The sequence below is a fragment of the Aegilops tauschii genome, chromosome 5 (genome assembly GCF_002575655.3).
Source record: "Aegilops tauschii subsp. strangulata cultivar AL8/78 chromosome 5, Aet v6.0, whole genome shotgun sequence".
Lineage (NCBI taxonomy): Eukaryota > Viridiplantae > Streptophyta > Magnoliopsida > Poales > Poaceae > Aegilops > Aegilops tauschii.
Window position 1 is genome coordinate 307,166,058 of NC_053039.3, and position 13,538 is coordinate 307,179,595.

Here is a 13,538-nt window from a genome sequence, read left to right on the forward strand (position 1 = left end):
TATCTGAGTGGGAGTTCATTGAGTAATTTGATTAGATGAACTTAATTATCATGAACTTAGTCTAAAATCTTTACACTATGTCTTGTAGATCAAATGGCCCACGTTGTCCTCAATTTCAACGCGTTCCTAGAGAAAACCAAGCTGAAAGATGATGGCAGCAACTATATGGACTGGGTCCGGAACCTGAGGATCATCCTCATAGCAGCCAAGAAAGATTATGTCTTAGAAGCACCGCTAGGTGAAGCACCAATCCCAGAGAACCAAGACGTTATGAACGCTTGGCAGCAGCGTGCTGATGATTACTCCCTCGTTCAGTGCGGCATGCTTTACAGCTTAGAACCGGGTCTCCAAAAGCGTTTTGAGAAACATGGAGCATATGAGATGTTCGAGGAGCTGAAAATGGTTTTCCAAGCTCATGCCTGGGTCGAGAGATATGAAGTCTCCGACAAGTTCTTCAGCTGTAAAATGAAGGAGAATAGTTCTGTTAGTGAGCACATGCTCAGAATGTCTGGGTTGCACAACCGCTTGTCTCAGCTGGGAGTTAATCTCCCGGATGATGCGGTCATTGACAGAATCCTTCAGTCGCTTCCACCAAGCTACAAGAGCTTTGTGATGAACTACAATATGCAGGGGATGGAAACGACCATTCCCGAGGTATATTCAATGCTAAAATCAGCGGAGGTGGAGATCAGAAAAGAACATCAAGTGTTGATGGTGAATAAAACCACTAAGTTCAAGAAGGGCAAGGGTAAGAAGAACTTCAAGAAAGACGGCAAGGGAGTTGCCGCGCCCGGTAAGCCAGTTACTGGGAAGAAGTCAAAGAATGGACCCAAGCCTGAGACAGAGTGCTTTTATTGCAAGGGAAGTGGTCACTGGAAGCGGAACTGCCCCAAATACTTAGCGTACAAGAAGGCCGGCAACACCAAAGGTATATGTGATATACATGTAATTGATGTGTACCTTACCAGTACTCGTAGTAGCTCCTGGGTATTTGATACCGGTGCGGTTGCTCATATTTGTAACTCAAAACAGGAACTGCGGAATAAACGGAGACTGGCGAAGGACGAGGTGACGATGCGCGTCGGGAATGGTTCCAAGGTTGATGTGATCGCCGTCGGCACGCTACCTCTGCATCTACCTACGGGATTAGTTTTAAACCTCAATAATTGTTATTTAGTGACAGCTTTGAGCATGAACATTGTATCTGGATCTCGTTTAATTCGAGATGGCTACTCATTTAAATCCGAGAATAATGGTTGTTCTATTTATATGAGAGATATGTTTTATGGTCATGCCCCGCTGGTTAATGGTTGATTCTTGATGAATCTCAAACGTGATGTTACACATATTCATAGTGTGAATACCAAAAGATGTAAAGTTGATAACGATAGTCCCACATACTTGTGGCACTGCCGCCTTGGTCACATTGGTGTCAAGCGCATGAAGAAGCTCCATGCAGATGGACTTTTGGAGTCTCTTGATTATGAATCATTTGACATGTGCGAACCATGCCTCATGGGTAAGATGACCAAGACCCCGTTCTCCGGAACAATGGAGCGAGCAACCAACTTATTGGAAATCATACATACCGATGTGTGCGGTCCAATGAGTGTTGAGGCTCGCGGAGGATATCGTTATGTTCTCACTCTCACTGATGACTTAAGTAGATATGGGTATGTCTACCTAATGAAACACAAGTCTGAAACCTTTGAAAAGTTCAAGGAATTTCAGAGTGAGGTTGAGAATCAACGTGACAGAAAAATAAAATTCTTACGATCAGATCGTGGTGGAGAATATTTAAGTCACGAGTTTGGTACACACTTAAGGAAATGTGGAATAGTTTCACAACTCACGCCGCCTGGAACACCTCAGAGAAACGGTGTGTCCGAACGTCGTAATCGCACTCTATTGGATATGGTGCGATCTATGATGTCTCTTACTGATTTACCGCTCTCATTTTGGGGCTATGCTTTAGAGACTGCCGCATTCACTTTAAATAGGGCTCCGTCGAAATCCGTTGAGACGACACCGTATGAATTATGGTTTGGGAAGAAACCTAAGCTGTCGTTTCTAAAAGTTTGGGGATGCGATGCTTATGTCAAAGAAACTTCAACCTGAAAAGCTCGAACCCAAGTCAGAAAAATGCGTCTTCATAGGATACCCTAAGGAAACGATTGGGTATACCTTCTACCTCAGATCCGAAGGCAAGATCTTCGTTACCAAGAACGGGTCCTTTCTGGAGAAGGAGTTTCTCTCGAAAGAATTGAGTGGGAGGAAAGTGGAACTTGATGAGGTGATAGTCACCCCTTCCGTGCCGGAAAGTAGCGCAGCGCGGGAAGATGTTCCTGTGGTGCCTACACCGACTGGGGAGGAAGTTAATGATGATGATCATGAAGCTTCGGATCAAGTTGCCACTGAACTTCGTAGGTCCACAAGGACACGTTCCGCACCAGAGTGGTACGGCAACCCTGTCCTGGAAATCATGTTGTTGGACAACGGTGAACCTTCGAACTATGAAGAAGCGATGGCGGGCCCGGATTCCGACAAATGGCTAGAAGCCATGAAATCCGAGATAGGATCCATGTATGAAAACGAAGTATGGACTTTGACTGACTTGCCCGATGATCGGCGAGCCATAGAAAACAAATGGATCTTTAAGAAGAAGACAGACGCGGATGGTAATGTGACCATCTATAAGGCTCGACTTGTCGCTAAGGGTTATCGACAAGTTCAAGGGGTTGACTACGATGAGACTTTCTCACCCGTAGCGAAGCTGAAGTCCGTCCGAATCATGTTAGCAATTGCCGCATACTATGGCATGCAAAACTGCTCATTTATTTGTTGCAAGTGCTCTGCTTTTTTGTCCCTTTATTCTGGACTGAAATTAGCGAGCAAAGTTTCTCAACGTGGTTCGTCTTAATCTGCATATTTTCCCTGGTTTCTCATGGCGTTTCCTGTTGTTATTTTGAATGCAGATTGAGCACGATTATGGGCCAGAAGAGAAAGAGTTTGGGGCTGCTAGCAATTCATACAGTGACTGGGCGGCAAAGATGGCCGTGGGATTGGACACCGGTGTGCCGTGGGTGATGTGCAAGTGGGAAGACACACCAGATCCAGTGGTATGTTAATCTTGTCCCATGTCGAATTAAAAAGATCATGGCACAAATGTAGAAAACTGGTGAAGTGATGATTATGTGGCCTCTTATATTTTTGAAGGGTATTAATTTTTTGGTCTTGCAAGTTGTAAGTTGTAACAAGGGTACACAACATGCTGATGCATATTTCATGTTATTTCTTCACTTCTTTTTGGTGTTGTGCTGCCCCGTTGAGAGCCGATGGGAAGAATAGGAAGCAGAGTCCGTAGGTCATGGATTTGTGCAGCTACCTAGCATGAATAATCTTGTGTCTAATGCTTAGCCAAACAGTGTTCCCTTCATCTGTAAATAGATCGAGTGGTACTTTCATTACTTAGCTGAGCAGTGTTTCATTCATTTTAAACTCAAGATTCGATAGTGGCAACCTCAAAGAGATAGCGTTGCATGTGCATAACTCACAATTTGACAAATAATTAAATTCCCTATATTTATTTGTTTCTTTCTTATTCATATTTCTGGTTCCTGAACTGAACCTCTATCCTTTTCGACACATTAGGAGGGCCAATGATGGTTTGCTTAATTGACAAAGTCTTTTTTATTAGTATTCTATACAGAACAACCCTTTTGGGTTATATCTCTCAATTATTTGGTCTGGTGCCTCTACTAATCTGTCATTACTTTACAATTGAAATTTTCAGTGTGAAACAACAGTTGTATCTCCTGCCACTAAAGAGATCTAACAGGGAACATGTAAATAATACTTGGAAATAAAGGCAATATTTTTTATACATTATTTTGTACCGCATTTGGCCAGAGTTACTCTACAACAAAATGCCCCCAGTGCAAACTAAGTATGTAAGTATGTAATTGTTGTATTCTTGATCGTCCAACATGGTTTCTCTTCTGTGTTCCATCACAAATGTATGCAACCTGGAGCTACTATACTATTTATACGTCACTTACCATTTTGCTCTCTACAATTCTATATTCATTTAGTTGAAAATGGTTATGCCACATCACTTCAGAAGATATTTTCTACTGATTTAGCCGTGGTGTGCTTTATAATATGGTAGCTTATAAAACATAACAAGTTTTTTCTCTGTTTGAATTTAGTTGCTCCGCTGCTACTGAAGAGATCTAATTTTTTTTGCAGAGCCTTCTGATCTAAGTATTATAAAAACTAGATGCGATGGCATTGTGCTTACTCTCAAAACTGTAACCTGATGAGAATATTCTGAGCTAATTGAAGATATGTGCTTCAACCCTTTATTAATTATTATACATGCTTCAGCAGGAAAAAATGTTTTAACTACCATGAACATAAATGGATAACAGGATTTTAAAACTTCATACATATATGTTGTTGCTAAACGGATAATTGAACTTACCTAACTATAACATGATAGTCTCAGTCTATTTTTCATAGTTCCAAACCTATATTAGTCATCATGAGAGTGAGATTTGTAGATTCTACCTTGAATCAGTTAACACTTTCCCTTTCCCTTTGTTTGTCTAGAAATGGTTATTTTTTTTTACTTTCTATGCGTTGAAGAGATGGCAAATCCCTTGCTACATGTACTAGGGTGATGCCCAGGTTCAGCAAAGGGTCTTTTCATGCATAAAAAAGAGAGTATATCTTCTAGCTATTATCAGTTTGTACATATGCACATAGTTATTGAGTACCATGATGTAATCATCCACAGAGTCACAAGATTCTCATGCCAAAGAGATACTCCTCACTCAAAGGATTTTGACTGACGATTCCAGGTTTCGTACTAATTATGATCACTTTCTGGTCCATTTGCAGGTTTGGTATGATTTTCCTTTATGATGCAGCACCATCATTTGGACTTACAACTCTGAACCAGTATATGAATAAATTTAAAATTCTGATCTATCCATGGATATATATTCCAATGATGCAGTGTAAGATCCATTCTCAGCAATCCTTTCTACTTTGGTTTTGGATGTGATGCCATTGCTCGACTCCTCCCTTCTATTGGAAAATGGTGCTCTTCTATATCCCTCTTCTATCTTAAAAAAGTTCAGTTATTTTGTTTTTTTGTTTCTTTGGTTATACCATGCTTAGCTATGTAAGCATACCAATAGCTTGGCATTTACCTCGTGTTTATGCCAAAAACTTTATAATATTTGATTTGAATAATTTTGTCGCGGTGTCATGTAGTATTATTCTTGTGAGAATTTCAGTTGCCAGAACTCTCTGTTTCTGATGGTTTTCAACCATGTTTGACTACTTTGTTGATGATCATCCCCTATCGCGTAGGTTTGCCAAGAATAGGCAAATTATTTTGTTCCTGCTGCTACAACATGAGAAGAGAAAAATAGAAGAGATAAATGGAACTGCCCCGGCGAGCTATGCTGATTTTTAGATTTTCCAACATTTATACCTGTTCATATCTAATATTTTTGGACATCCTTTTTGGTTTTATCAAATAGTGGTATGATAGTGTTATTAGTGCTTCTTGTCATTCTGAGAGGGCCAAGGAATTGCCTTATTACATTGTTAGCATGAGAACCTTTTTTAGCAAAATAATTGATGCTTACACTTCTATGTGAAATTTTTGGTGATATAAAGATGTTATTAATTTTCTCATCTCATAGGTATAATAATTCAAAGTATTTACATGATTACAGGACCCCCATATATTGTTAGGAAATGCAGTAGTTATATATTATTTATTTATTATAGGTGAATTCAAAAAGCTATTATCATCGTTTGTGATCTCATCATTTTCTGAGACCAGTCAATAACTAATAATTTTTATTTCTTCATTTCTTCTTTTGGGTCAGCGGGTGAGCTAATTTGGCTATTGTCATCTTTATCTATTTCAGCAACTAGATGCTTTAAAGGATTTGAACAGAGTTCATTGTGCTATTCTGAACCCTGCTAGGCCCATGCTAATAACAATCCTCTTGCATTTAAAATTCACTGTCACTATGACTCAAGTACTAGGCACATTATGAAAGGGGGAAGAGCCGACGACCCGGTCTACCTTAGTGACGATGAACGCACGTATGTATGCATTTAGTAGCAAGCGCCATTATCTCTGATTTCTATTGATGATGTTCTGTTTGACACGCTGGTTGCCTCTGTTTTTCAGGTAGATGCCGTCATAAATGCCACCGTGCTGCAAAGCCATTAAAACCATGCGTAGTGAACTGTACCTTTGTGAGAGGATCAAGACAAGATGTAACACACAGACCCCCGTTTGGATCAGCTATTTGCAATATGAAACTGTAGATCAAGGAGGTAAACAATATGTGCATATAAAGTAAACGAAAGCAGGTCATACGATCTGAAATTTAATAGCTCAAATTTTCTTGAGAGCATGGTTAGCAATTTAAGCTGGTGGCTAAGAGAACAATATAGTAGTTTACAAGGTGTAGTGATTTATCCTTGAATTTATCTCTTGCCATCAAACACATGTTTCTCGCTTCTTTGTGGTGAAATACTTCATACATCTCGAATGTTAAACTCTTATACTCGACCGTGTGTCCAGTATGGTACAACCCTTGGACGCGGGTGCTTCTATGCAGCGAAGCTAAAAATTTCTATACGATCTGCATGGTATATGTAACTGAAATGGATGTGCAGAACAAACATTAGGAAATAGTAGTAACTGTCAGCTATTTCTGGGTACTAATTTTTCTTTTCTGAATTATCAGATTCCTTTTTTTCATTAGTACTTCGTCGGCTATGCAGAGTATTAATTCTTTTCTTTCATTCATGTATGAATATCTGTAGTATTAAATTTATGTGTGGTTCTTTCTATTACACCACAACTATAGCTTCACTGCCCCTTTCTCTATTTAGTCAATGTATTGCCTAGAATTAGTCGCGCTTTCTTGCATCCATTTTTTTTGCTCATGGAAGAATTACGGAATTCGTGGAAAGCCTACCCTTCTCACTAAAATATATCCAGCTTAGTGTCATATGCATATTTTATTTGTTATAGAATTTAATTTATGATATGTTGGGTGATCTTCTGTTCCCTGTTGCAGAGTAAAAGGCTAACAAAATATTAGGTCTCCTTAGTTCCACATATGGTTCTAAAATAATTTCTTTGATGCCAGGTGCCATGCTGTGCAGAACAAGGAGAGATTGTCGAGGCGGAGCCGTGACGAGGGTGGTGGTCATGAACATCAGTTCATCACATGAAGCAAGAGAAAAAGGTAGGCATCCATGTACAGTAGATACTCTCATATGCAGCATGAAAGGAATAATCCCGAAAAAGGAAAGAAACATTGGACATAGTAAGACTTCTGCCTAACCTATAATGCATCAATAATATCCAAGCCCCATGTTGGCTTTGTACGCGCAGATGGGATTACCGCGACACCTGCCAATGGTTTGGCAGTTTAGCAAGTGAAATTTTCTTATGATGTGGTTATGCCATGTGCTATCATATATAAATATTTAATGATATGCTGGTTCAAGAAATTGAGGTTTGCTTCAACATTTGGCTAGGTTGTGCCTTTAGGAGTTAAATGTTTTTGTGTCATTTTAGTTTCAAGTGCTTTTGATTGATAATGTAAGGATATGTATTTATGGTTAAGTTTTCTATTATTACTAATTGTTTGGGTAACGCAAATTAATGATCTTGCCCTCTTTGTTGTGCACTGGGCTACGCGCTGGACATCGACTGCTATATGGTCTTTCTTTTTTCATGCAGTATAAGAATGTCATGTCCAAAATTACTGAGATCGTTAGACATGTTTTGTTGCATATTTTTCCTTCTTATTTTTTCACCCTGCAGTGGTTTATTTATCGGCCTGCTTTATGCTATTTCTGTTTTAGTATAGTTTCAATTCAAAGGTTTGCTTCCTGATGTTCTAATTTGAGATTTGTTACCCTACTTTTGGTAGTACCTCCATGAGAACAGATATGTTTTAGTAATGTGGTGTTTTCAGGGCCATGCTTGCGGATATGCTCTTTTGGCTTGCATAACTTTATATGTTCCCACTCAAGGTTCACTTTCATCTCTTTAGAATTCCATCAGCAGGTCCTCGACAACAAGATGTTCAGATAGATCATAGTTAGGACTTGCTTTTCTTTTGTCATGTTGTATTTCCTATGACATGCTCAAAGTGATGTAATGAACCAAACCATCATTATTATATGTGATGAGTTCCTTCTTTCGAGTTGTGGGAAGCTGCACTTCCTATCTCGAGGCTCTATCAGAATAGAGGCATCATAGTTGTTTAAATTTTTCTTTGGCCAGTTCATATATAATGATTTGGTGTATGATACAAACAGTATTATGCTATTTTTTATATGTGCAATGCTCCAATGACTGCATTACCGGATTGGACACGACGGAACCCGGCAGCACCGCATTATCAGATTGGACGCACTGCATTATTGGATTGGACACAACTGCATCCGGCAGCACCGCATTATCAGATTGGACGCACTGCATTATTGGATTGGACACAACTGCATCCGGCAGCATCGCTGCGGGGTGCGGCAAGCCGCAATTCCTACCTAGTACAAGATGGATCATGAGGGATAACAGCCACAGGTGGCACCCATGATCAAGTGGGTGCGGCAAGCCGCAATTCCTACCCAGTACAAGATGGATCATGAGGGATAACAGCCACAGGTGGCGCCCATGATCAAGTGCCCATGATCAAGTGAAAGAGAGTGTCTGGCAAGTCAAAGCGCCTCACTAGTTGCTGATCTACATTTAGAAATAATGCTACAGCTATAAAAAAAGAGCTTGTGAGAGAAATTTCTTTGATCACCGACAGGTAAACTCGACCCGAAGTCACCACCACCTTCTGCACCTGTAAGTCTTGAGCTAAGGCCAACGCTTCCCGACACGCTACTGCTTCCAGTATATTTAGATCAACATTCCCGGAGATGACCAGCGAAGAGGAGCCCATATAATGTCCCAGATAATCTCAACATACTGCAGCTGCCGCCCCTTTCACTTGCTCCTGGTCGATGCTCCCCTTCACCATAATCTTCGCGTGACCCTCAGGCGGAGGTTGCCATGCACCAATCGGGATAGAGGTTCGCCTCGTACTGGATGACGATGCTGTTTTTGTAAAAGACTTCTATACTCTTGAGCTCCTGGATAAAACGCTGAACGAATGCATGCGTTGCTAGTGGGCTCTGAAAAATTTCCTCGTGAATGGCCTTTCTTCTTGCCGTCCAAATCGCCCATAGAGTCACAGATGCTTCCACGAATTGGGCATGTGATAATGAACTTTGCATCTGAAATAACCAGTGCTTAGCACTCGGTTCCACTATTTCCATCATGGTTTCAACCATGATTTCATCTGCTAGGGCCCATACACACCGTGCCATAGAGCATTCAATTAAAGAGTGTCTCCACGAGTCAATGTTGCCACATAGCTGACAATTGTCCACAATGCTCATGTTTCTGTGCTGCGTGTTGAGCAGACCTGCCCATATGGGCCAGCCCAGCACCACATGGCCCGGCCGTAAAAGGGCCTAGCCCGGCCGTAAAAGGGCCTGGCACGGGACGGGCTGTGTCGACCCTTTTATAAAAGGGTGAGGATTCTATAGAAAAAAACAGGAACCCCTAGTCGGCGCCTTCAGCGCCCATTAGGCTAGTTGGCGCCTGCACATTCTTTGGTTGGGCCGTTTTGGAAGCAGGCCCATTCCCGAACCTTTCGTGCGACTGTTTCGGGAAAGATATGGTACAAAAATGCGTGAAAAGAACAAAAAAAACATTATGCTTCCTCGGCGTATCAAACTCGCGACGTACACATGTGAGGATCAAACTACTGTCCCTCTCGATTCATCACTGATTCATCAATTACAAGCATGAATTACAGAGGATTATCAAGAAGAAGGGGATTAGGGGGAGACGATGAACAGGAGCTATCCTAGCGAGAGAGAGAGTCTCGGCCGAAGCCGCCGATCCGTTCCGGTCCAAGCCAAGTTGCTCGTGGAGGCCTTCCCCTGTATATGTAGTGCATCTCCTTCGTGGGCTGGGTAGTGCCTGAGGCCCAGCGAGGCCCAGGTCGCTAACAATCCCTCCCCCATAAGATTCGACTTGCCCTCAAGTCGATGTTGTAAAGTGCCGTCGGGATCCCATGGAACTCGCAAAACATCTAGAACCCAGTCTTCAGCCTGGTCCACAAACTGATATTGTGCCGAACCTCCGGGATCCCATGTCACTTGAAGAGTGGTAATACCAAGCCCGGGGCAGACATCATGTGTGCTTGCAAGATTTTCATGTCGCCAAACTGAAACAAAGCAATCACCTGGGTCCCATTGCAGCTGTAGCATTTGGATGATGCACTGATACAGCTTCTCCTCGGAATTGAACAGGGCATCACAATCAGCTGCAGGAACATGTAAGAACCCATTGGTTGTGGCAACACCGAGCGATCTGATAACAACACAATTAGCTATCAAGGCTGCTTGAAATTCAGCATACTCCAGTGCAAACAATATCCCAGCCGACAGGGATAGATCATTAATGAGCAGCAAACAATCTTTGCCTTTTCTCAATTTTGTTCCATAATCATATATGCTTCGCCTCGAGATGTTGCCATTGCCAATAACAGAACATGCATAGCAGAGTGACCAAGCCATTTTCCACTGAACGCGTGCTGAATCTGATAATGCATCACTAAAAGAGTAAGCAATCTTCCATTGCCGCAGCTCAAACCCATATAGCATAAGAGCGGTATCAGGCCAGTAGATGGGCACAACAAAACTGACAAGGAATTCCTCAGATAATGTAGTGTAGTTCAACAATTCTTGCAGTCGTTGGATGCCCCAAGATATTAATCTAATTAAGTGTCTTGGAATTCCAAGCTTCTCAAAGTAGTTAGCACCGAAAGACAAGTTGCTGCACGAAGGATCAAGTCCAGAAGGAATTAACTCTTTGGGAACCCAAGTGAAGTAGATAGGTTCAGTCATGTTACCATTGACAGTAGTGGCACTGACTGAAAAATGAACTGGCCATGAAATTTTCCAATGGATTACAAGAGCTTCCTCAAGCAATGGCAGTAGTGGCACTGACTGCGACCTTGGTGATGCGATCAAACATTCAGGAATATTGCTTGAAACTGCCGAAGGAATGTGAAGGACCATAAATAATTTGCTCAACTCCAGATCACCCAATAAGGACAACCTCCAAGAGGGCCAAGGCTTGAGTTCGACCGTGACGGCCATAACATTCTGAAACTTCCCATCCTGTAGAAACATAGAACTAGACCAAGAAACCTTGCGCTCGTGAGCAATAGTTGCATGTTGACCATGGTCCCATGGTGATGCCAAGCATCCAATAGACTGAAATTGATGCAGTGTGATAACCTTGCTCGACAGTGGTGAACCGCTACTAGCAATATCAGTGATGATGTACAGTTGTGTGCTATTGTCATGCAGGCAACCATCAGGATTCAGGATTGCAGACAACTCGTTGAAACAACACTTCATCTGAGATTCATGCCACACTTCCTTCTGCTTTGAGACTGCTGGTGCTGTCTTGTGACTAAAGGTGCGAGTAGCAAGCCTCATCTCAATTATTTGTGGAGTAGAATCTGACTCAACTGGATCAGAAAATGGTACTATATTGGCAACACAATATGCAAGAACCGAGCACCGTGTACTGAATACAACAACTGCCAAACCACCAGCTGAATCGAATAAGAAGCTGGCAGCAGTCCTCCTTGATCCAACACAAGAGAATTTCGAAACAAATGACCATGCAATCTGTAACCTATTATGGACCGAAAGTTGCTGGTGACAAATGGCACGGATACCTTGATCGCAAATAGTTGCAGCCGAATCAACTGCGAGCTGTCCTGGATCCCATGATAATGTTAATAGCCCATAACCTGGAACACACTGAAACAGGAACCTGATTGTGAGCAAGGATACTGAGTTCATCTCCTTTCTCGCTGCCAACAATTCCTCACGGCTCTTCTTCAATTCAGTTTTGAACTCGGCGAGCCACACGTCCTGCTACAACTGGTGATGTGAACTGACTAAATACTTGAGACAAGCCACACTGCTCTCGCCGTTCAGGCCTTCTGTCGAACACTTGGTAGGCGACAATGCTTGGGTGGTTGTGACCTTTGTGAGGATTGGAGACGAACTGGTTATATTCATCAGAGCCATGGAATTGACCTCTATGCTCACCTCACACGTAGCAGGAATAGCACTGGTCGAGGATGCCGGTGGCGCTATTGTAGAAGTGGGCGTGGTCCTTGTTTCACTGTTTTCTTCACCAGGGCACTCGGTCGAGCACATGGTGGGCGGGATCGACGCCGTCGCTGCGCCCACGGAGGCCGCGACCCAATTGGCCGTGGACGAGGTGCTGCGCAGATGTGTCGCGGTCGCCGCAGTGATGACAGCCGAAGGATTCGATGTTGGTGTCGTGGAGCCGCCGACGAGGTGGTCGATGTCGCGCTTGAGGTTAAGGTCAATGCTTGCAGCAGGTGCCATCGGGGGGGTTGCGGTCACAGCCAGGACTCGGGGCGAAGTAGAGTCCAACGCCGCCAACATGGGGGCGCACGTAGATGTTGCCGTGTGCGCCGATGGAGCGGAGATCGTGGCTGGTGTGGAGATGTCCGCGACCGTTGCGCCGCTGCCGCGCGGGACAGGCGGAAACGCGGCCGACCTCATCGTCGATGAAGCCAACGCCACTGCTGTAGGGGCACTCCTACGGCCGTCATCGCCGCGCACCTTCCAGCGGAGGTCGTCGATAGTCCGGTCCAGCTTGGTGTGGAGGTCGGCGAACGCCGTCTCCACGGACTTCTCTCGCCTCGCCTTGGAGGCGGCGAAGTTTCGGTCCAGATCACGAGCGAGCTGAGCCTTCAGAACCTCATACGTCGCCAAACCCTCCGGCGAGAGGGTCGCCAGGAGCTCCGCGCGCCGCCGTGAGTCCATGGAGTGGATTGGGAAAATTTTGGGTGGATTTTTGGAGCAGAATCGAACGGCTCTGATGCCAATTGTGAGGATCAAACCACTATCCCTCTCGATTCATCACTGATTCATCAATTACAAGCATGAATTACAGAGGATTATCAGGAAGAAGGGGATCAGAGGAAGGAGACGATGAACAGGAGCTATCCTAGCGAGAGAGAGAGTCTCGGCCGAAGCCGCCGGTCCGTTCCGGTCCAAGCCAAATTGCTCGTGGAGGCCTTCCCCTGTATATGTAGTGCGTCTTCTTCGTGGGCTGGGTAGTGCCTGAGGCCCAGCGAGGCCCAGGTCGCTGACAACACAACCTGCAGGTAGTCGGCCAACCACTAGGGCGTTTGGTCGCAAGTGGCAAAATTCAGCGCTAGCAGTTTAAAAACTATCATGGCTGCTCATACATCACAGATTTCGTAAAAAGTACGTGAACATGCAGAAAAACGTTGCCCTATTAAACAAAAGGTCAATGATTTTGAAAAAAATCATCAATGTAAAAAAAAAAGTTCACAAAAAACAAA

The 13,538-nt window shown here is 43.3% G+C and overlaps 1 protein-coding gene across 2 annotated transcripts; it reads right to left on the bottom strand.

Annotated features, from left to right (window-relative positions):
- Positions 1–9,858: 9,858 nt before the first annotated feature.
- On the bottom strand, positions 9,859–13,239 carry LOC109751131 (uncharacterized). 2 transcript variants are annotated; one of them, XM_073500264.1, is made up of 2 exons: positions 11,025–13,239; positions 9,859–10,948 (listed from the first exon to the last, which is right to left on the bottom strand). In XM_073500264.1, exon 1 carries the CDS (start codon positions 12,991–12,993, stop codon positions 12,067–12,069), a length of 927 nt encoding a protein of 308 aa, XP_073356365.1. In that variant the 5' UTR covers positions 12,994–13,239; the 3' UTR covers positions 9,859–10,948; positions 11,025–12,066. The 2 variants fall into 2 exon arrangements, with proteins under 2 accessions (XP_073356365.1, XP_020165623.1); XM_020310034.4 differs by having other exon boundaries at positions 11,025–11,372.
- Positions 13,240–13,538: the final 299 nt, after the last annotated feature.

Bases quoted from the DNA above. Each gene is read 5' to 3' on its own strand.
- LOC109751131 (XM_020310034.4), bottom strand. From the start codon at position 11,065: ATGGCCAGTTCATTTTTCAGTCAGTGCCACTACTGTCAATG. The intron at 10,949-11,024 runs GTAACATGACTG...TCCTTCGTGCAG, and splicing joins CAGTGCCACTACTGTCAATG to CAACTTGTCTTTCGGTGCTA.